General features: G+C 49.6%; 1 protein-coding gene across 4 annotated transcripts in view; it reads right to left on the reverse strand.

The window, feature by feature from the left end:
* Window positions 1–3,463: 3,463 nt before the first annotated feature.
* ARHGAP17 (Rho GTPase activating protein 17) overlaps window positions 3,464–23,277 on the reverse strand; it is a 52,296-nt gene continuing 32,482 nt past the window's right edge. Inside the window, exons 14-19 of one of the 4 annotated variants that reach the window (XM_049638453.1) lie at window positions 21,754–21,910; window positions 19,804–20,034; window positions 17,623–17,792; window positions 11,417–12,043; window positions 10,252–10,299; window positions 4,172–4,262 (exon numbers count right to left, since the gene is read on the reverse strand). In XM_049638453.1, coding sequence (XP_049494410.1) covers window positions 10,253–10,299; window positions 11,417–12,043; window positions 17,623–17,792; window positions 19,804–20,034; window positions 21,754–21,910 — 1,232 coding nt within the window. In that variant the 3' untranslated portion in view covers window positions 4,172–4,262; window position 10,252. Of the gene's footprint in view, window positions 4,263–8,498; window positions 8,548–10,251; window positions 10,300–11,416; window positions 12,044–17,622; window positions 17,793–19,803; window positions 20,035–21,753; window positions 21,911–23,277 lie in introns of all 4 variants that reach the window. The other 3 variants (XM_049638454.1, XM_049638452.1, XM_049638455.1) reach the window with 3 other exon arrangements.

Below are 23,277 nucleotides of genomic sequence, written 5' to 3' on the forward strand. Positions count from 1 at the left end.
TCATGTGTGTGGTGTAGACCCTAAGGTGACCCTCGACGATCCCCACCTCCTGGTTTTCGTGTCCTTGTATAGTCCTCTCCCCTTGATGGTGGACAGACCCACAACCGTCTACTGACCAGTTGAACATGGTGGAGGTGACGGGATATCAGTCGGTGGTTACATCACATCACGTAAGACCGTCTTGCCAGCAGATGCATCCTGGAGACTGTCTTTGCTGGTCTGATGCACTAGCGGCCACACTGGGGAAGCCAATGAGTCGAGGGGCTGTAGGAAGCCTCTAAGAGCTGAGGGGGACCTCCAGGTGTGGGCCAGCAAGAAGCCAGGGCTCTCAGACCTTGTGGTCCTACAACCACAAGGGAGCTTAGGTGTGGATCCCTCCCCAGTTGAACCTCCAGATGAGACCCTGACCCTGGCCAGCACCTTGACAGCGGCCTGTGAGACCCTATGTGGAGGCCCCGCTGAGCTGTGCCTGGACTCCTGACCCACAGAAGCTGGGAGGTGATACGTGTGTGTCGTTTTAGGTTGCCAAGTCTGTGGGCGTCTGTCGCGTAGCAATGGAGAACTGACACACTGTGTATGGCTCGTCAACGTGTGGGAGACACAAAGGGGGAGTTGGCAGGGAGTATGGAAAGGAAAGTTCGCCCATGGAGCCACAAGGGGTCTGTACAGCTGTGTCCCTGAGTGAGCAGAGGGACAGCTTCTTTTAGGAAGTGCATCAAGTAGGGGCCATTTGGTTGTCAGTAACAGAAACGAACCCAAGAAAGCTGATGCAAAAAACACAAAAGGAATTTATTGTGTGGCTCTGAGGGCAGGAAGTGCAGAATGGCCTCAGGACCCAGATGGGCTGTGGGTGGCAAGGGGACTACAGAGACACCCCCAGAAATGGCTTCCAGAGAGAGGTGCCCCGACGCCACCCCACTTTTTGCCTGGCTCCCCTTAGCTGGCAGCTGAGGTAGCTCAGGCCACTTTCTGCCTTTGGCTTTGCTGTGCTGGATCTTTCCCCGTCCCTAGCTCCGCCACCATATCAGTGGGGGCCACTGGTTTAGAAACATCCGTCAGTGAGCTGCTGCTACCCAATGGGATGTAAGACTCTAGACTGTGAGTCACTGATGTCACCTGGGGCCCTGGAGCCAAGAGACGGCAGAACAGTCTGTGAGACAGGGTGGAGTCTCTGAAGTTCGGTTGCAGACCACCAGGGCCACGGCGCTGGTGGGGAAATGGTGGGAACAGACGTCAGGTAGAGAAGCCAGAGAAGGATCGCCTTCAGACCTTCAACTATGAGCATGTGTGAGACTCACTGGGAGCTACAGTCCCAAGAGAGGGACAAGGGTCCATCCGTGGAGCCCCCAGGGATTTCCTTGGTCCAGCTGCATCTAAACTCCTGGGGATTCACAGAGTAGGACCAAGCAGAGTCAGGCCGCCAGAGGCCTGCGCTGACCCCCCGTGGTCTCCAAATGCTGGATTAAGAACAGGACAGATGGGTCCTGAATGCAACGTGTGTCAGTCAGGAATAGGGCCATGACCCCGGTGTCGCTGTGGGCAGGGGAGCCGGAAGAGAAGGCCTGAGCACACAGGGCTAGAACATTCTATGAGAAAGCATTCCGTAGAGAAGGGAAGGAAACCATCTGAAGGGGCAGATGACCGGCACCATCTTCCTAGACACCAGCACCTTCCTGGATGAGCAGGATGGCCACCGTGAGTTTAAATCACAAGACCTCTCCTGCTCTCTGGCGGTGTTAGTGCCAGGAGAAGGGGACGGCAAGGTGGCGACTCTCCCAGCAGGAGTAATCACGTCTCTGTGGGACCTTGGAGATGCTTCCACCATGATGCGGTTACAGCTCCGAATCCCAGCCAAGCCGCCCACACCCCACTCTGGTCCTCCCCCATTCAGGAAGATGCGCACTGGCCTTGGTCTGGTATTCACCTTTGACACGCATAACCATCATTTTTCTTTAGATTGGAGCTGTTGGGGTTGGGAGATCATTACCAACAAAGGAGAGTAAAAACCAAAACATTCTTAAAATAAAGAGGGTCTGTGTTGTATTTTGGAGCCAGCAATAATAAAAGGCATGTGCCGCTCTGGAGAGAACTGTCCACCGTGGACCTTCCCGGTCCCCAGGCACCAGCGCCATCTCCTCGGCAAGCACGGTGTCCCAGCTTCCCCCTGAGTGCCAGCTCAGGCTCCGCGGCATCTCCGAGGTGCTGCACAGATGCCGGATTATGGACAGTGGGCTCCCCGGGGAAGGGGCTCGATGCTGATGGGCAACCGACACCGAGCCTCTTGCTTTCTGCAAGGAGCTTGGTCTACAGCAAAGGGGGGATGGGGGAGAGGGAGCCTTAAGTGAATATAAATTTAAGATACAGGGGGACATGGGTTTATAGGTACCTATTTTTTCAAAAATACTTTCTTATTTTCTGTTTGTCCAGTGCTTAGTTTTGATGTGTCAGTGTTTTTTTTTTTTTTTTTCAATGTTTATTTTTGAGAGAAAGAGAATGCGACAAAGGGAGGGGCAGAGAGAGGGGGGAACAGAGGATCTGAAGCAGCCTCTGTGCTGACAGCAGCGAGCCCGACGCTCACGAGTCGTGAGTCAGACACTCAGCCGACTGAGCCCCCAGGCACTTCAATAGGTACCTATTTTCAATGTAGTTAATAATTAGTAAGTGTAGGAAGCACTTTGGGGGCACAGGGAATTTTGAGTTGGGAGGAAAAAGGGATTGCCCTTTGCGAGTTACGGCTGTTAAACTTCGCAGCCTCACTTCTGTATCGTGCCACCAGTACTGCGTGTGCTGCTGAAGCGGAACACAGGGCCGGGGTCCTCCGGGCAAGGCACAGGTCGCTGATGTGCCTGGCAACCAACTCTACCAACGGAATGGTTCAAGGCAGCCGACGCTGGCAGCGTGTGTCCCTGCCTAGTCCCCCGAGGAGCCCGCCACGTCTGGGCCACTGGGAGCGGCTGTCATCAGAACAGGCATCCAGCCTGTGGGCCCCGCTCTGCTCCATTTCCCCACCTGCTCCTCCCGAGTCTTTTCAACCCTGGGTGGGCAGTGCCTTCCCGCCACCGGAAAAGAGCGGCTTCGGGACTCCCGCACTGGGTCTGCGGGGCCGACTGTTCTGTGTCTCTGGCTGGACAGGGAAGGGAGTCAGGACCGGTAAGTGCACAGGAAGAGCCCGACCATGGAACACTCACTGGGGGACAGCCAGTCCGGGAGGTCTCTGGGGCACCTGGGGGCTGGCGTCACTGCCGCGACTTTGCTCTCCATTCCTTCAGGCTTCTACGGTCACAGTCAGACCCCCCGACGTCTCATCCGAATTCTATTTGGGTGAGAGACAGCACGCACACGCACGCATACACACAGTCCACGGTCTTGCTTCCAAGAATGATAAAGTTTTCATATAAACCACAGAATATATTTAATTCAAATTAAACATGAAACTAGAATATTGTTCGGTCCTTATCAAGTAGCAATTACATTGTTTAAAAAAAAAAAAAAAAGAACAGTACGTTTCTTTCTACATTCTGCAATCCGGCAAGGCACAGGTCACATCCAGTTTGCTGAGGTGACGGATCCAGCAGTCACCATCGATGCGCGTGGTTTTCGGGGGCTCGGGGAGGCACAGACCATACTTCATACAAAATGATTCTGCAGCGATTCTGAAGGAGAGGCACCTCCCTCTTAAGGTGTGAGAATCAAAGTCCAAGGAGCAGGAAGTGGGTGATCTGCATAATGAACGCATTTTATTAAATAGTTAAGCGGTGCTTCTTCATTCCGAACGGCCTGCACTAACCGCGCAGCGACAAAGCTTCCTCCCCACGTCTCGGCGAGCATACTCCTTCCATTCTAGCTACTTCGTTTTCTTCTGTCTTTTTCCGTTTTTCCTTCTTTTAGAAATGTTTCTGGGCATGATTTCCTTCCCAGGTAAAGAAAGCCAGCGTCCTCAAGACACAGGTCATTCGGCTTCAAGTGTCAGCCCCCACCTTGTCCTCGGGCTGCGGGAGGCGAGGCCCTGCACGTCAGGCCTTCGTTTCCCTTCACTGGAAGCTCTTCGCTGTTGGGTCTGCAAGGGTAACTGCGCACCTGCCCCTGCTCCACGCGCCAGGGTGGAGGGGGCCGGGCTGGGGGAGGCTTTCTTCACAGGGCGGTGCTTTCCGTGTCGTTGTCTATGTCCAACAGAATGCGCCCGGGCACGTCTCTGCTTGCGGAGTCTGAATGCGTGTCAGGAAAGGTGCTGCGAAGCGGTTCTGAAACTCTAGAACTGGTGTCTGGACAAAAACAGGAGACACGGGATCAGCGCGTGGTAATGCCGAAGCCGCCCGGGGGCGCTCCGAGAGGAAGGGGAGCCAGAAAGTCCGAGTCAGCCCATGCACACACGCCTTCTCGTGCTAGAGCCGCCATGAGCCCTTGGGAGCGGGGGTCAAGCCTCCAAGACCCCAGGGCAGCTCTCGGATGCAGCCTTGCAGCGCGTGCTCGCTCTGACCGAGGAGAGGAAACCTCATTCTCGCCAAGCCCTCTGACGCACTAACGGAACTCCCCTCATGACATCTGGGCCGTGGGGACAGGTGTGCTTCACTGGAGACAGCCTCCTCCTCCGGGGCTGAGGGGTTATTCCTCTTAGCAATGCTATGCCAGCCTCCCACCAGTGACATTCGGGGCTGGATCGTTCTGGCTTGTGGGGCTGTCTGCAGGGTGCACGGCAGCAGCCCTGCCCTTGATGCCCTAGATGCCGTGGCAAACGGCCCCCTTTCCCCCAGGGTGACAAAGATGTCTCCAGACACTTCCAAATGTCCCCTGGCAACAACCGCTGCTTGCCAATCACTGAGGTGGATCGCCAACATCCCACAAGTATTTTCTCTTGTCTTCCTAACTTATACTCCAGTTCCTTTTTCTTGTCTTATTATGTTGGCTAGAATTCCGTTAGCAAGAGGGCAACGCACAATCCTCGAGCCGTCGGTCCCTCACTCCTAAACTCACAAAAGACATCGTCACCTACCACAGCCCTCCTCCTAATGAGGCCGGGGAGTCTCAGATGCACTCACTCAGGAACAAGTGCTCACTGAGCACCCACCCGTGAGGGCACAACAGTGGACAAGCCAGACACGGCTTTAATGAAGCCGGCAGTTGACTGGGGGAGACAGCCCCTCGTCAAGACAGAATCCTTTGTCTCTCTAGTAGGTGTGTGTTCTAGAGAATTGTGAGAGCCTGCTGAGAGGTGTCAGGGCTGCTGCAGGAGAGAAGGGAGATGTTCGGATCTGCTGTGGTTTCACGCTGCCGGGCTGGGGTGGGTGTGCTGGGGAGTTTTCCCGTTATGCTTAAGAGATGCTTTTCCTGTACTTGTTGTCTTGTTCAGTGCCTCCCTGATGCTTAGAACAGTGACTGGATGATGGCTGACGCTCCATCAGTTTTACGGCTGGCCAGCTGCAGGGATGGATGGTGAAGAGTCATCCAGCCCGGCCATCTTCCCAATCCTCCCCTCCTACTGCCTCAGGCAGAGCAGTCGTGTCTCAGAGACAAGACTCGTACCAGAAATGCATTGCAAATTCAATCCCCTTACCATTGTCCTAACCCGACAAGACAGATGGCGCAACCAGTCAGCGTCTCTTTTTAGCTCAAAGAGTCTACCAGAGACTGCCGAACCGCCACGCCCGGTGGGGGTGCGTGATGCACGGGCACCGTACGCACTGGGTAGGTTCCTACTTGTTAACAGGTGGGTGCATGTGCAAACCAACACCGATGGGCCGCAGATCCTTCTCAGAGGACAAACTTACTACCTTTCTTTTTCTTTTTTTACATCACATATAAAGAATTCCTGGATTTGTACTTCCCAGAATTCCTCTATTTTTGATGAGCACGCACGACCTCCACACCCAGGGAAAAAACGTGTGGGGGAGCCTAAGGGAAGTTCCCTCTGCCTCCTGCCTGCTGCGCCTGGTTTGCCTGAGGTTGGCGGGTTGGTACCCCCTTTCTCAGCCCCCCTTCTCTCTCTTACATGAACCATTTTTTAAAAAGAAGACAGCAGATCCGTTCACACGCAACAGGTAACGTTTACATGCAACAAAGAGGCACGGGGGCAGAGCCAGCTTCCAGAAGGAGACTCCTCTTTGTCACAACGGCTGCCACCATGGAGAGGGTGCCGTTTCCCAGATACGGTGCTAAGCGTTGCACACACGTCATCATGGCACTCGCTGACACCTCCACACGAGGTAACTCCACGGCAGCAGCAATGCCACCGTGGAGGTAAGAAACGGGGACTCGGAGAGACTCAATCCCTCAGAGGATCGGAGCCACACCAGTTGGACTGTGGGGTCTAACTGACACAGCGCTTCCCTCCTCCCGACAGGAGTCTGTGTGTCCTCGGGTGAGGGTCCTGACAGAGAAGACGGTATCTGAGGAGATAATGCGTGAGTCTTAAACACTCTGGTTCACTGTAGTAAAAATGAGGAAAAGGTTATTTTAGAAAGATTCCCGCAGGAACTCTTTTCTGTTTTTAAAAAAAAAAAAAATGCCTCTGAAACTTTCTGGCTGCGAATTTACATAAGGCATCATTTTTCATTAGATACGTTCTAAGAAGGGCTGGTCTTTGAGCATACAGCTCGGAGCTAAGTTCACAGGACTGATGTCTTATTAAAAAGCAAAAAACAAAAAGAGAAGCCCAGGATGCTCCTTCCACTCAGGCAGAACATCACCCCTGATGTGGGGTTTGGACAAATCTAAGTGAGTTCCTTCCTGTTTTGAGTATCTGTATCAAGGATGTGGGCTCCCGGGGGGCCAGAACGGGCACCCTGTGATTGAGGATACGGTCCTAAAGGTTTATCACGTCAACAATTGTGAACACGTGCTTTAGGTTGTCAGTTGACCCTCCAGACAGTCCAAGGGTATTCTCCCGGCCACTCCAAACACAGCCTTGGAATTACACTTTGCAGACACAACTGTGGGGTGACCTACCCTGCCTCCTGACCCATCTGTCTGAGAGAATGACTCCCTTCTGCCCCGCAGCGGCTCGCTAGGGCTGTCGGAGACTTTCCGGTCTGTCAGAGACTCTGCGTCAACTTTTTATTATTCTTACAAAGGAGAGATTCTGCTCAAGTCTCACTAGGATATTCACCTTGACACGATTCTGGTATCTATTTGTTAAAAATAACCTGCAAAGAGAAGCAGGAGCCACTTAAAAATGTCCAACTATGAGCAAAAATAAACCCGCTTCATATCATGCAGTCATTGAGAAGATGGGTTGTAAAAACATCATAACATGGGAAGGGGCATATGATGTAAGGTAAAATGAAAAATGCAGGATCAAAAGCCATGATCATACACACCCTGGACTTTTAGGAAAGAAAAAATAGAGAAAAACTCAGAATATGAGTAGTGAACTACTTCAATTGTAGCAGCGTGGCTTATCATTTCTAGCTTCCAAATTTTCTTTAATACCTATGGTTAATTTTTTAAAATGTGTTACTTTCAGGATGTAAAAAGAGGTTAGTTTAAAAAAAAAAAAAACAAAAAAAACAACACTGTGAGAACCAGCAAAGTGCTGAGTTTTGAGTGGCGGCCCCGAGAGCAAGAGGACGTACCATCGCACAGTGGATGGCAGCCCTGGGGATACGTATTCTCAGGCTCATGAAATATCATGAAATAGTAAGAAATATCTTCTACTCCTGAGCACTGTCTTTTTAACCCACAAAAGAACTGCTATTGGGAAAATCAAATGGTGCATTAGAATCTAAATATGGGTGCCCTCCTGGGTTTTTTTATTTTTATTTTTATTTATTTATTTTTTTGAGAGAGCACAAGTCGGGGAGGGCAGAGAGAGACGGGGACAGAGGATCTGAAGCGGCCTCTGCGCTGACCGCAGCAAGCCTGATGTGGGGCTCGAACTCACAAACTGCAAGCTCACGACCTGAGCCTAAGTTGGACGCTTCACCTACGGAGCCACCCAGGTGCCCCTGGGCATATGCATTCTTAAAGCACTGACCTACAAGTGTAGGACATAACTCTGATTATCTGTTTTTTCCAAGATAAACATGATCACAGATCGCTAGCATTCACTTAGGACCCAGTGTATGCTGAGAACTGTAAGACGTCTTATTTTATCTGATTCAATCCCTTCAACAAAAATTCTCACAAATGTCACCCTCTAACTGATCAGCCAGGCCGTGCCTTTGCCTGACGTTACACAGAGAGCTGAAATTCGAATTCGGGCCCAAGTCCACAAAGTCCCCTTCTACTACACCTCAAGCCTGCCTGGTACAGAAAAGGACAGAAATTAGAGAAGGCACAAGGCCGGCCCTGTGACCACCTGTCACACACGTCTGTGAACACACTTAGTACTCAGAGTGATCAAGAGCAAGCATGAACGAAGCCAGCATCGTTTAGTACATGCACTGTTAGTAGGGATGCAAGCAGGCAGGGTTAGGGTGCCCGGTTAGTAACAGGCGTTAGCGCACGAGTAACGATCATCAAGGAGCACAAAAGCTTTGGCCAATCAGGTGCCTTTTCCTTACCATTAAATATTCCAATTTGAGTTCTTACTGAATATGGCAGGTCATACATCTAAATTATTTAATAAAATGTTTCAATTAGAACACTCTTGGCTAAAATCTGTTCCTTTAAAAACAGCAAGATGCAAACGCTTTAACTTTCAAAGCTGAAAGGCTTGCGCGCTTTCTACAGTAACAATAAAGAGGAGCTTCGGAGGACATCAGAATCCCTCCGTTCTCCTGTGCTGGTGCTGAGCCGCTAGACGGTGGCGGTCAAATCTGCTTGGCGGCATCGATCTCCCCCAAGGGTTTATCCTAATCCCCAGGCTGTAATTCAACTTTTTAGGATTAAATGCTCTAAGCAAATAACCTGTTTTTAGGAAACTGTCTACGGTTTTCCACATGAAAACATAATGCCATAATAAAGGATGGCCTTCCAAGGAAGTTACATTGTTTTTCTTCTTGAAATACCCAAGAATGGTTCATCATAGCAGCTTGCTCAATACTAGTGGATGCATGAATCCTAAACGGGGCTTTCTGTGTGCTCCCAATGGCAGTCCAGGCGATTTTAGGCAATTAAAAGTTACTTCCACAATACAAAAATAATTGTGGTGGCCTGGGATTTCTTGAGCTTAGGAGAATTCATAACATAGATTTTTAAATACTTAGGTAATATCTTAAGGCAAAGTACTTTCATATAAAATTTCCCTGATCTGATAAAGTACAGAGCATTACAGTGTTGTACCGGATCAATAAGATAGTTTTCTGGAATAAACACATGTGAGGTGGGAACGGTTTTAAAGAACAGACGTGATTCCAGTTCGTAGTTTTCCTATCTACGTAAAAGGAGAGATCTGCGGGTGAAATGCTGGTGTCATGAAGGGTTAAAAGGCTCAGCCTTAATTAGGGTTTAGTCGTGTCACTCTGGTGCACGACTTCCATACCCAGTCGGGCAACCCCAGACTGCTGGGTTATAAGGAGTCAGGATGTGGAATCATACCCGTGCCTTCCTCCACGCCTTTAAGGCCTCACTCATTTCCTTTTCTGGCTTCTACAGAAAGTCTTACTCAGACCAAGGCTGCGAACGCTGGCGAAGTAGCTCACCAAGGGTTTAAGGCTCAGATCAGCCGATTAAAGCAATGGTACGCACGACGAGAGCCCTAAGGCGTCCAAATGTGGACCCGGCTCAGATGAGGCTAACGGTGCCTTTTGAAAAGCTCGTATGGTTTAAGAAAGCAAAATGTAGGCGTGCTAGAACGCAAAGGAATTTAGTGTGGGATCTTTGGAAGAAGATCGGTTTGTTTGTTTGGTTTGGTCCTGAGAATTTCAAACATCAAATTAAGAAGCTCCATGCAGTTAACTTGCACTTAAGATATACAATTACAAACTGAAGCTCAAGACACAAGGAACACAATGTTCTGTGCTGACTGCACCCGAGTCCTCTTCGGTTGGATGTGATGAGCCAACCAACGACAGGGAAGTCACCGAGAAGAGCAGGACACTTACAAAAGGCTTACCAACAAGAAAGAAGGCATCCTAGCATCTTAGGTGAGCGGCTTGAAATCGGGTTCTCAATCTACTGACAGCTACCTCGAATTTGGAGCACTGCAGCTCAAAATGCTTTTGGTAAGAACAAAAGTAACGTCCACATGCTACAGAATGGACGGCAGGGGGGTCCGGTAGCTGCTCCTGAGCACGTGGTCAAAAGCACATTTGCAAAACACGGCTAAGCAGGAGCGTATGGAGCTTGGTGCGAGCTGCTGGGGGGGTTACAGACCTTAGTCCTGGGAACCTTCCCCACCTGTGAGGGCACTAGGAAGGGCATCTATTGGGAAACAAACAAACAAACACACCAATGTGGCTTTGTTTTTTAAAAATAAAAGCTGGAGTGTCATCATACGTTATTAACCATTTACAATACGTGCAAGTTATGCAGTATGTTCCTGGGGGAGAAAAAAGGTTATCAGAAGGCTAGTGGGTTAACCCTCATCATCTGGAGTACCCCCAGTTTGGGGTACACCATTGGCTCATTTTCAGCAGAGAAGTCACGCAGTAGAGCTGGACAGCCCAGAGGTATATTCCACCTCGTCTCTAAAACTAGCCCCACGTAGAAAATGGAAAATTAAACTGTTGTGATTCAAAGCTCCTAACTGCCATTTTAAAAAAACACATTTAAAAAACCCCCATCTACCCCACCGTTAAATCAAATAGTGTATTAGAACACTTAGGGTGGAATTTTGGAAAGAAATCACAATTAAATAAATGCCCGTGTTTTCGACTGCCTATTAAAAACACCCCGTCAGGTGGCCTGCTGAAATCTGTACCATCATCACCACCACCGGAAACAGGTTTCCATGGGGATTATGGGAAAATGTCAATCCTTCCCTCCCCCTGCCCCGGAGGCACTCTGATGTGATCGCCCCCCCAAGATCTCCCTTCCTGGGGCATCCGAAGTGGCACAGACCCTGTTTTTTAAAGTTATACCTGAAATGCTTCACTATTAACATTTTTACCTTTAGAAGGAAAATAAGTATCCTAATGAGGAAGAAATGAATTTCATGCTCGTGTGGTCCAGTACCTTCCACATGGATTAGGTCATTACACTTAGAAAAATGTCAATGTAGGAGGTCTTAGACACATAATGAAACTATAAGTCAGTGGCCAGCTAACTTCAAGGGCCAGGCACTAAATATTTTTAGGTTCTGCGAGCCTAATAATCTCTGACTATACAACTCTGTTATGTTAGCACAAAAGCGGCCCAAGATGATATGTAGACAAATTAGACCCGCTGTGTCCCAGTAAAACTTCATTTACAAAAACGGGCTGGCTATGGGCCAGATGTGGCCAGCGGGTAAGGCTGGCTGCCCCCTGCTGTAAACCCAGGCCTAAAAGGGAGGGGACAGAGACGACGCAGCGCGGGCGGGGAGCAGTTTCTCACTTACCCGTTACTATTTTGGAGGCAGTGGGAGCTGCGTTGCTGAGGGTGCCGTCCCCTGCGGAGTGGGCGCCAGGGGGGTGTGGGGGCGGAGGCATGCTGGGCCGGTTCCTGGGCTTTGGTACTGGTCGCGGTCTCGGTAAGGTTCCGGCGTGTGGCTGCGCAGTCTCAGGGTTAGTCCCCGCCGCGGTCTGCGAAGCGGGCGGGCCGGGGTTCTGTTTTCCTAAAGGTGGAGTACTGGGGGGCGTCGGAGTCTGGGGAGGGGTGTGAGGTGGCTGCTCCAGTCCCTGCTCGCCGGTCGGTGCCGTGGGGGCGGGCGGGCCCTGGCCGCCACCGGGTTTGGTGTGCCCCGGGGGCGGCGCGGCCTGCGTGGGGGGCTGCGGCGGCGGGTGGCTGGGGGCTTGTATGGGAGGCAGGCTGCTGGAGTACCTCCGGGGCGCCGAGGGCTGCGGGGCGGCGCACGGCTGGCCCGGGGCCTGGCCCGCCTGCTGAGTGGGAGGAGAAGGGCTTCGGGCGGCTGGCTTTGGCGACAGACTGGGCGGATGCTGAGACGTTCCCGGAGAACTCTGGCCCCCGGGGTGGCCGGGAGGCGGGTTTCCTGGTTTCGGGGGTGCAGGAGCAGGTTTTTTAACAGCTGCACAAAGGAGGAGAACGCCTTTCAGTGAGAAGGGCACGGCGGCGAGAGCCAACGCCACCTTCCGCGGGCGAACCCGCGTGGGTACCGTGCGCCCCCGCGGAAGGACGCCGTCGGGGGGACACTTCGCCTCGGCGGTCGTCCTCCCCCAAAGAAACCAGCTGCCCGCACAGATGGAGGACGTCCTTCAAAATGCCTGACCCGCACTCCCCCACGCGGTCAAGGCCAGGGAAACGCACGGGAGGTCAGAAACCGTCTCGGCCCAGGGGAGACTCGGGAGACGAGTTGACGCAGTGTGACGCGGTCTCCTGGGCGCCGTGGCCCCGCGGCGGGGAGTGAACGCCGGGGGAGCGGCTAGTTGTTTAGCAGTGACGCTGCAGGTGCTGCTTGCCCGGCTGTGAGAGGGCACCCCGGGGACCTAAGAGGTCAGCAGCGGGGGAAAGCTGGTGCGGGTGCAAGGGAGCAACCAGTACTGTCTGCAGCTTCCCTGCAGATCCAAAACTGTTCCCAAACAATAAGTTTCTATTAAAAAAAAAAAAGCACCTCATACACACACACACAGACCCTTAAAGACCTGTTGTTTTATTTTGCATTTTTTAAGATTTTTTAGTAATCTCTACACCCGATGTGGGGCTTGAACTCACGACCAAGAGTCGCATGCTCCTCTGAGCCAGCCAGGCCCCCCATGACCTGTTGTTTTAAAAGTTCAGTAAGAATAGGGGCCCCTGGTGGCAGAGTCAGTTGAGCTTCTGACTTCGGCTCAGGTCATGATCTCATAGTTCATGGGTTCGAGCCCTGTGTTGGGCTCTGTGCTGACCGTGTGGAGCCTGCTTGGGATTCTGAGTCTCCCTCTCTCTCCCCTCCCCACCACTGTCTCTCTCTCAAAAATAAGTAAGTGTTAAAAAAAAAAAAGTTTAAAGTCCAGTAAGAAAAGAACTCAGTCAAGGGGCCGCCCCCCTACACAGAGTCGCTGCTCTTAGCTCACCGAGCTGCCCTCATGTCAGTACCCTTCCCCGGTTGCCTGATGGCCCAGTAAGAAAAGGGGAGAAGCGAGAACAGCTGAGGGGGCAACAGCCAAGCATGACTGATCTGCCTACACAGCATACCATGGCCCCTTGCCCTAAGCCAGTTTCTTCAAGACGGCTTGATTTTTTTTAAATGACAGAAATTCTACCAGTTCCAGAATCACTTGAATGAACAGACATATTCTGGATATAAATATAAATAAATCTGGAGGAACTGCCTTAGGTATATCTACGGAGAGTTGAAGCACTTCACTACCTTCCCGGTATCAGCTGAGATCAGCGTCACTAAGGGGCCATGGGAGTAGAATTTGCTACCAACAGTGGGTCTGGAGACCGGGCTTTGGGCTGGGAGAGGTGGGTGGAGAGGCTTTAGTATTTTTCTTTTTTTTAAAGTTTATTTATTTATTTTGAGAGAGAGCGTGTGCACAAGTGCAAGTGGGGGAGGGGCAGAGAGACAGAGACAGAGACAGAGAGAGAGAATCCCAAGCAGGCTCTGAACCATCAGCACAGAGCCCGACTCGGGGCTTGAACCCATGAACTGTGAGATCATGACTTGAGCTGAAATCAAGAGTCAGATACTTAACCAACTGAGCCATCCACGCTCCCCAGTATTTTTCAAATTGTACCGAGATTCTACTCATCTTCCCAAAAAGGGATAGGGAAATTAAGGAAATGTTTCATTTGCCCAACACATCACCAGCACCAAGGCCGGCCCCTTACATAAACTGTCTCGGTTGAGTCTCATAAGCTCACATTGCAAGATGGACATTGTTACACCCATTTCACGGTGGAGAAAACTGAGGCTCAGAGAGGTCAAGTATTTGCAAAAGCTCACACAGCTAGCAACTGGCAGAACAGCCTCACAACCATGTTCTGTGGACTCCTTGGACTCTCTTCATCCCTTTCCTTCTCCCTGTACAGCCTGGCTGTCTGCTCACAGGGCCCAGAATTAAGGAATGAAAAGGGTATAAAGTCTCCTTTGCTCTGCTGGCCTAGAACTTTTGACCCCAGACCTTGGAAGACCTTTTCCCAAAGAAACAACTAACCAGCAGACAAAGGAAGGAACCTTTGGAATATTAGCTGTACTCTGGCTACCATAAACAACTTAAAAAAAAAAGTTCTGGGGCGACTGGGTGGCTCGGTTGGTTAAGTGTCCAACTTCAGCTCAGGTCATGAGCCGTGAGGCTTGTGAGTTCGAGCCACGCATTGGGCTCTCTCCTGTCAGATCCTATTTGGATCCTGTTTCCCTCTCTCTCTGCCCCTCCCCCACTAGCTCTCTCTCAAAAATAAACATTTATTCCGATTCTGTGTCTCCCTCTCTCTCTGCCCCTCCCCCGTTCATGCTTTGTTTCTCTCTGTCTCAAAAATAAATAAAAAACGTTGAAAAAAAAATTAAAAAAAAAAACAAAAACAAAAATAAACATTTAAAAAAGAAAAAGTTCTAGTTTTTTGTTCTGAGCAATATTAATTATGAATTCACATCAAATAAAAGACTATTCCTATGGCGCCTGGGTGGCTCAGCCAGTTAAGTGTCAGACTCTTGATTTCGGCTCAGGTCATGATCTCACAGTTCATGGGTTCAAGCCCAGCATTGGGCTCCACACTGACAGTGTGAAGCCTGCTTGGGATTCTCTCTCTTCCCTCTCTCTCTCTGCCCCAACCCCACTTGTTCTGTCTCTCTCACAATAAATAAACTTTAAATAAATAAATTAAAAAAAAAAAAAAAAAAAAAAAAAAAGACCACTCCAGACAGGAAAGGGTGTAGAGGGAATCAGAAGAGGAAGCAGGAGAGCTGGGTGCCGGGGAGATGGGAGAAAGGTGGACTTTCCATAGGACAAACCTATGAAGGTTTGGGGAGGCTGAGGCAGGGGCAGAAGGTTCAGACTAATCCTGTGAGGAAGCCGGAGGTCTGTGGTTTACGGAAGCAGGAAAGACTCCTAATGTGGCCATAAGGAGAGCCTCAACCCAAAAGCAGGATTACACCCAGAATCCAGGAAGAGAAGACCTAATTACGCTCCAGGATAAGCTGGGGTACAGACGAAGATCCTCAGGGGAGAGGAGCACCTTAAAAAGGACCACGTGGGTCTGTAACCAGGCAGCATATACCTGACTTTGCCTCCCTGCCTGTAATTTATTTTTATTAAAAAAAATTTTTTTTAATGCTTATTTAGTTTTTTTGGAGAGAGAGAGTGCGAGCCAGGGAGGGGCAGAAAAAGAGAGAGGGAGACGCAGATCTGAAACAGGCTCCAGCCTCTGAGCTGTCAGCAAGGATCCTGATGCGGGGCTCAAACTCAGGAACCGTGAGATCGTGACCTGAGTCAAAGTCGGACACTTAATGGACTGAGCCATCCAGGAGCCCCTCCTTGCCTGTAATTTATAAAAATTCCACCTAACATTTATGTTATGCTTTATAAAGATGGTGCTTTCATGGGCGTTCCCACAATATACCCCTTAAGAAGGCATTTTAATTTCTACTTTATATTTGTAGGGATTCAGTTAGGAAAGGTTAAACTAGCAGCCTTTGATCCAACCAGCTATGTGACTTTAGGCATAGCTACAGCTCAACTTTTGAGTCTGAGGCCTTTTATTATTTATCACAATTGCCCCTCCCATGACCAGCATTGACCAGGCCACCTGAGAGTAGCTGACTCTCCTGAAGCCGGCTGTCCCTGAGGCCTCTGCCACCCCCTGGGCGGGTGAGATCCCAGCTTTCTAAGAGGTACTAGGGGAAACTGGCAACAAGTTAAAAGACAAATTTAAAAATTTCAGATCAAGAAAAAAAATGCCTGGAAAGAAAGACAGTGTTATGACAGAGGAAGACTTGGTGAGTGGTAGGGACGAGAGGGGTCATCAGTTCAGAGCAGGTAATTGCGGAGGGCTCATGGAGGAGGTGATTTCTGAGCTGTGACCTGAGTGGTAAAAAGGAACCACGTGTGGAACAGAACAGAGAGCCCAGAGATAAGTCCACGCACAGACAGTTGGTCTTTGACAGGACACCAAAAACACACAGAGGGGAAAGGACGGTCTCTTCAACAGACGGTGTGGGGAAAAGTGGACATCCACAGGCAAAAGAATAAAATTCATCATCAGGGAAACAGAAATCCAAACCATAATGAGGCACCTCATATCTGTCAGAGTGGCTATTATTAAAAAAAAACAAACAAAAAAACCCAAAAAAAACCACAAAAGAAGTGCTGGCAAAGATGTAGAGAAAATCGAACCCTTATACACTGTTGGTGGGAATACAAGTGGTACCGTCATTATGGAAAAGTGAGCAGACCCCTCAAAATATTAAAAATAGAATTACCATATGATCCAGCAAACCCACCTCTGGGTACTTAGCCAAAAGAACTGAAGTCGGGGTCTCAGAAAGATACTTGCACTCCTGTGTTCACTGCAGCACTATTCACAATAGTCAAGATGTAGAAACAGCCTAAATGTCCATCGATGGATGACTGGATCAAAAATGTGGGCTATACATACACTGGAGTATTATTTAGCCTTAAAAAAGAAGGAAATCCTGCCATACACAACAACATGGATGAACCTGGAGGACATTACCCTGGGTGAAATAAGCCGGTCACAGAAAGACAGGACTGCACGAAGTATCTACAAGAGTCAAGCCCACAGAATCGGAGAGTGGAATGGCAGCTGCCAAGGGCTGGAGAGAGAGCGCTGCAGAAGGGGTAACGGAGGGCTGCTAACTAACAGACACAGAGTTCCAGTTACACCAGATGAGTAAGTTCCAGAGGTCTGCCGTACCACAGTGTGCCTGTAGTACTCTTAGAAGTTTAAGAGGGGAGACCTCACGGTAGGTCTTCTTATCCCAATAAAATTTCAAAAGAGCCACGAGAAGATGTGGGTCAGAATGTTCCGGAAGAGAAGACATGGAATGTGGATGTCTAAAGAGGGAATGAGCTCAGTGCAGGCGAGGAACAGAGAGCAGACCAGCGCTGCTGGCAGCTTGGTGAGAGAGAGCAGTGGTTAAGAGCGGGGCCCAAAGGTAGGCCCAACCACACAGGGCCCACGGGGGAGGTTTACACAGAAGCCGCTGGAGCCTTTCAACCGAGAGATGACACAACCTGCTGTGTTTTCAAACAGTCCCCCTAACTGCCGGGTGGAGGGCTTGCAGGGGTATAGGTGGGGATGATTTGGATCACATGTCAGTGTCAGGACCCAGAAAGCCCTGACCACCATCTTGAGGGTTGCAGACCCGTAAAGCTTGGCTACTACGGAGGCTGTGGTGCTTTCAAAACGGAGGGAGGGCTTGGCATGCCAGATTCCTGGAAAACTGAGAGCACTGCTTCTGAGAAGCAACCTTCGTTTGTTGGACTTTGTGGCTTAAACATACTCAGCAGTGCCTGTTTCTCTGCTCTCCATTATTTCATTTCTCTTCACTGACTTTGCTCTTAAAATGACTGATTTTTCTGCTTGCCCTTTTATAAACAGACATGGCCATGATCTGTCGGAAAGCCTTGCAAGTGAATCCCCACGCTAACCCAAGGATGTCTGCACATTCGTCCCTAAGGGGAAGGAGTAAAGGTGGCTACTTACCTCGGCGCAGAGTGTGCGGGCTGGGGCCGGCGGAGTTGTGCCCTGGGCCGACCGAGAGCTGATGGGAGCCAGTCGCTGTCTGGGCCTGGTTCGGGCCAGCGGCCATCTGACTGTTGCTTCTCCCCGGGGTGGGTGCGGGGGCAGGGGCAGAGTCCTTGGGTTTCGGCGGACTAAGGGGAGCAAAGTCAAGTTAGATGTCGGACGGTCCCAGCTAGAAAGCTAATAAGCAAGCTAAAAATACCAGATCCCAACCAGAGTTCTCACCTCCACAGGCAAGGAGGTGATCTGGAATTTGAAACAGTTCACACTGGGTCTACAAAGCTAGTATTTGTTTGGGGCCACACAGGACTAAATATTTCATGAGATTCATTGCATCAGACTGTCTTTCCACTCTTCTGCCCCTTGAACATCATGATAGAGACCATTTCATAGCAACCAACAAGAAATTTCTAGTTTGCCTGTACTTAAGATTGGGCAATACTGAAAAACACAAAAGGGCTTTTGGACTTCAAACTAATGAGATTTTGACACATACAGTGTATAAAACAAAGCAAAAGCTGTGGCAAAATACTAGTGCTGTAAATTACAAAATACTCGGTTATTATCAATAGTTTGGACTTGAGGAAAGAGAAACCCTTTGATCGCTCAAAGTCCGGAGCTGGTTAGTAGCAGGGGAGACGGAGATCGGAACTCGGGCTAGTTCCCGGGTCAGACCCTCTTACACTAAACCTGACAGCTACATTTTGTCAGGGTCACCAGTGAATGCCACTAGCCAAGTGCACACAAAAATGTCTACACAGCATAGAAAACAAAGGCAAACCGAGGACTGACATTCTATTTGTCCATCTGCAGTGAATTCTGATTATTATCTTAAATAATGTATTTAAGCCTTGATTGAATGGGTTGAATGCTAACAGGTACATGAAAATGTGAGGGTTTGCGAGTACTTTTTTCCCAAAGAAAAAAATTTAAGCCAAAACAAGGACGTGTGGAGCAGCGGTTAACGAGACAACACGGAGCCTCAGTTATTTTTCACCAAAATGTGAACTTGCACAAATTATGGACTCAAAAAAGGAATTCGGGAAGACGCAGAGAGTCAGAGTTCAGGTGTGACGACCGAACAAGATTCCGCTCTCGTAAGCAGCTGGCTTCACACCCAAGGCACTCCCTCCCCATGCAGAGGACAGGAAGTGAGGGAGCTCTCCCGAGGCAGCTTCGTCTCTGCGCACAATGTATGCAGAAACAGGTTATCCTTGTTCTGTGCATCTGTTTTACTCAATATGTGATTATTTAGTGCTTTATAGAAGGCCGCGATAAACATTTGAGCACGTGCTCTGCAGAGGGGCTCATCTTTTACAGCAGCTTCTGGTCCTGAACCACCTGAGATACCACTTGAAGTGGCCTCCGGTGGTCATCTGCCTGGGTCAGTGTGGAGAAGTGAATTCATGCACATTAAACAGAAATCTCAAGTTCAAAGGTCCTCTTTTTTCAAGCTGCTGTATACTTGTACCCCACTCCAGATGGTTAGTCTAAAGGAATCAACAAAAGAGCCTTTTAAGAAAATTTATCATATTTTTTACCTTGTACTCACATTATCAATTTGCCTACGAGACTGAACGCTAGGGGTTGGGAGGGTCTCAGTCACCAACTGCATCTAGTACAGCGTCCGGTACTCAGTTAGTTATTCAATAAGTCTGGATGGATGGATGGATGGATGGATGGATGGATGGATGGACGGGTGGACAGGTGGGTGGAAGGATGGGTGGGTGAGTGGGTGAGTGAATGAATGAATGAATGAATGCCAAGGATACTATAAGTAACTTGCTACATTCAAGTGTTAACCAGTTAGCACACCAGATGGCAACAAGCGAGTGGTCAATGGACATCGAGTGCACATCCAACAGCTAGAAGAGGTTTACAATACTGCTAGCCACCTATTGGCTTCCAGCACCGAAGCAGTACGGTAAAGAATGCAAACGAATGTTGCTTCTTTTGGAAAACAGGAAAGGAAGCAAGCAATTTGCAGTCTTTTTTTCCCCATCCTTTGCCAACCAGAAGAGTGAAGGCAAATCCGGTTCACTCTCTGCCGAGTGATTCTGTGGGCCTGGATGCCGTGCCCACAGGCCAGCCCCTGCGAGAAGGCTGGGGCACTGGGCACCCAGCAGAAGCCGGCCTCCTTACCTGTCGCCCAGGCTTGGCCCCTGCTCCAGTATGCCCGCAGAGGAGGGGACAGCCCCACCCCCTGTGCTGCTTTCAGCCCTAGAGCTCTGGGGAGGGGGCTCCGGGCCCGCAGGAGCCAAGGTGCCGCCATCTGTGGGCGGGAGTGGCGGCTGGAAAGCTGGGGCTATGTGCTTTCTATTTAGAGTGCCACCTCGCCGGTGGGCCTGGAAGTCCATAAGCTTCACACCAAAGCTACACAGAAAGAAGAAACAGTCAACACACCATGCAAGCTGACTACTGAGACAGAAGCCCAACGGTCCACGCGTGTTGAAACCCACACGTGTGGACAGCCCCCCGGTTGCCCAGCATGCAGTGAAGCGGCGCGGACCAGGTTCGCGGCCATCCCTATTACCAAGGCAAGCAGCTCACCCGGGCTTTAAACCTGAGCGAGCCGACAGACCCGGTCCCGATCAGTGTCCTTTCTCAGTCTGGGGGTGAACAGCTGCAAGCCAACGGGCGGGCCTCGTCTCGAGTGAGTGGCATCACATTAGCCTGCCTATCTGCGTGCCACCCAACGGCCACCTCGAGTCTGTGTGTTTGGGGGATGAGGTGGGAGCTGAGTGGGAAGGTTGTGACGCCACCCTGCTTCTTGAGCCGAGATGTAGAAACACTGGTACATGAGTGTGCAAAGAATAGATCTGAAAGGGTCCGTAACCTTGGGAAAAACAGTTGCTTTTGGGAAGCAGATGGCAGTTGGAGGGTGGGGAGGAGGAAGATTCACTTTTCGCTTAAGATTTACTTGATGCGTGAACTTTCAAACTCTTCAGTTTGAAAAATCGAGGCGCATGGCTTCTTGAGCTCATGTTTACTGGGTCAGCTGGTGGGGAGAATCCACCCCGGGGGGTAACCAAGAATCGTTTACTATATGCCAGTCAGACCCGTAACACTGCATTTTGTAACCTAAAGTCCATGAAGGCTCATTTCGTGGTGGACAGTTTGTCATCGTGCAGCAGGACCAAGTGTGTGAATGGGACTGCAGAGAAGTAAGGTCTCGGCACGTAATAAACACGGGCTTCGGGGGGACCGAGTAGGGAAGGAGAGCCTTCACCGTGGATTAAAAACAATCACTACCAAGCAAAATCAAACAAAAAAAGATCATAGGTCGCTATAAGATCGGATGATCGAAATAGGAGCCTGCTGTTTAGCTGTAATGTAACACCACGTCCGTGATGTTATTACTTATGCGTGTGCAAGAACAGCATGCTACTCAAACAGGCCTAACTTGGCCTTACTGGTGAGTATGGAGCTATTTCATCACACACACTGAGCAAGCTGGCCTCTGAAGACACAAATCACAAAGAGCCTTACTAACCTTTGAAAATCCCACTAAAATCGCCCATGGAGCACAGCACGGAGACCTACGGTCTCTCACTAGATCTGATACCACCCACCATCTTTTTTTTCTTCCAGAATTGGAAATACTCAAGTTTCTCCAGCTGAACATCAGATTCAGTGGTTGGCTTCCACTGAAGGGCCACGTTCTATCCAAAATAGGTCTCTTTAAACACCAAGTCACACAACTTACTGTGAGAGGTGGGTTATTCTCACACTCGCTCCTGGACATCTGTCCACAATATTTAACTTTTCTCCCCCGCCCTCTCTCTTTTCCCCAAGTGCGTTCGGGTGGCTCTGTCACGTGTATGATGCCATCCCACAGACCACCAAGGAAAGCCTGGATGCACACGGTCTGGATGTTAGCAGACAAGCTACCCATCTGTCTTACGTAAGTCATATTAATGTTTGGAATGAACTAGAGCAAAATTCCTTAAATATCTGGACCTAACAATCACGGGTGGTTAGTGGGCCACTCTCATGACAAGTCGGCTGAGGCCGGACCAGATACCGAGGGTTCAACCATCCTTCTACATGACATCTGCTGCTGGATGCGAGTGAACAGCTCTGAACACACACCTCTCCTTCTTCACCAAGTCCCCTTCCATTACTGCCATGCTGGCAGGTCGTTTCCTCTCGAGGGTCCCTGAGTCAGAGTCATTTCCAGTGTGAGATGAGTGATTGGAATTTGGGGTGACGAGAGGCACGAATGCTTCTGAGACGTTAAATTCCACCTCTGCAACAAGAGAAAGAAACAAGTGTACAGGCACACCTCAGAGACGCTGCAGGTGCGCTGTCCGACCACTGCAACAAGGCGAATATCGCGATAAAGCAAGTATCATGATAAAGTGAATACCCCAATAAAGCGAGTATCGTAATGAAGCAAGTCAAGTGACTTTTTTGGTTTCCCAGAGCATATGAATGTTAGGTTTACTCCATACTGTCATCTATTCAGCATGTAATAGCATTATGTCTAAAAACACAATGTATGTACTTGAAATAGAAAGTGCTTTATTGTTAGGGTGCTTGGGTGGCTCAGTCGGTTAAGTGACCAACCCTTGATCTCAGCTCAGGTCATGATCTCACAGTTCACGGGTTCAAGTCCTGCATTGGGCTCTGCACTGACGGCACGGAGCCTGCTTGGGATTCTCTCTTTCTCCCTCTCTCTCTGCCCCTCCCCCAACCTTGCTTTCTTTCTCTTTCTCTCAAAATAAATTCACTTGTCTTTTAAAACGATTTTATTCTTAAGAAATGCTAACCATCATCTGAGCTCTCAGTGAGTCGTAATCACTGATCACAGATCACTACAACAAATATAATGAGAAAATTTGAAACCACAAGAATTACCATAATGTGACAGAGACACGAGATGAGCAAATGCTGTCAGAAAAACGGCACCGACAGACATGCCCAATGCAGGGTTACCACAAGCCTTGTCTGTAAAATAATGCAGTATCGAGACTGCAAATATATAAAGCAAAGCGCCATAAAATGAGGTTTGCCCATGTGTGACAAGAGAGCATATGGGGGCACAGAGCTTTAAAACTCCCTCTGCAACGAGAGCCTCATTCTTCAGCCCCTCAGCCCTCATTGCTTCACAAGTGGAACCCCTGCACTCTCCTCTTAAGAATGGTTTGCCAAGGGGTACCTGGGTGGCTCTGTCGGTTAAGTGTCCCACTCTCGATTTTGGCTCAGGTCATGAGCTGGTGGTTCGTGAGATTGAGCCCCACGTTGGGCTTGGTGCTGGGTGTGGAGCCTGCTTGGGATTCTCTCTCTCTCTCTCTCTCTCTGGCCCTCCCTCATTTGTGCTGGTTCTCTCTCTCTTTCTAGTAATTAAAAAAAAAAAAAAAAAAAAAAAAAGAATGGTTTCCCAAGCCAGGGGAGGTAAAATGAAGGAACTAGAAATAAGGAAGGGGTGTGATTCAGAATATAACTTACACGATCCCTCTGCTTTCTTCTTTGTTTAAAAAAAAAAAAAAAATCATGGAATATGGACAAGGGCAGTAAGCAGGGATTACTTTTTTGGATAAAAAAATGAAAAGTATTTACATTCTGATTATAAAATACAAATAAAAGCAACACCAACTCTGTACTGCCTATAGC

Source organism: Panthera uncia, chromosome E3, assembly GCF_023721935.1.
Source record: "Panthera uncia isolate 11264 chromosome E3, Puncia_PCG_1.0, whole genome shotgun sequence".
NCBI lineage: Eukaryota > Metazoa > Chordata > Mammalia > Carnivora > Felidae > Panthera > Panthera uncia.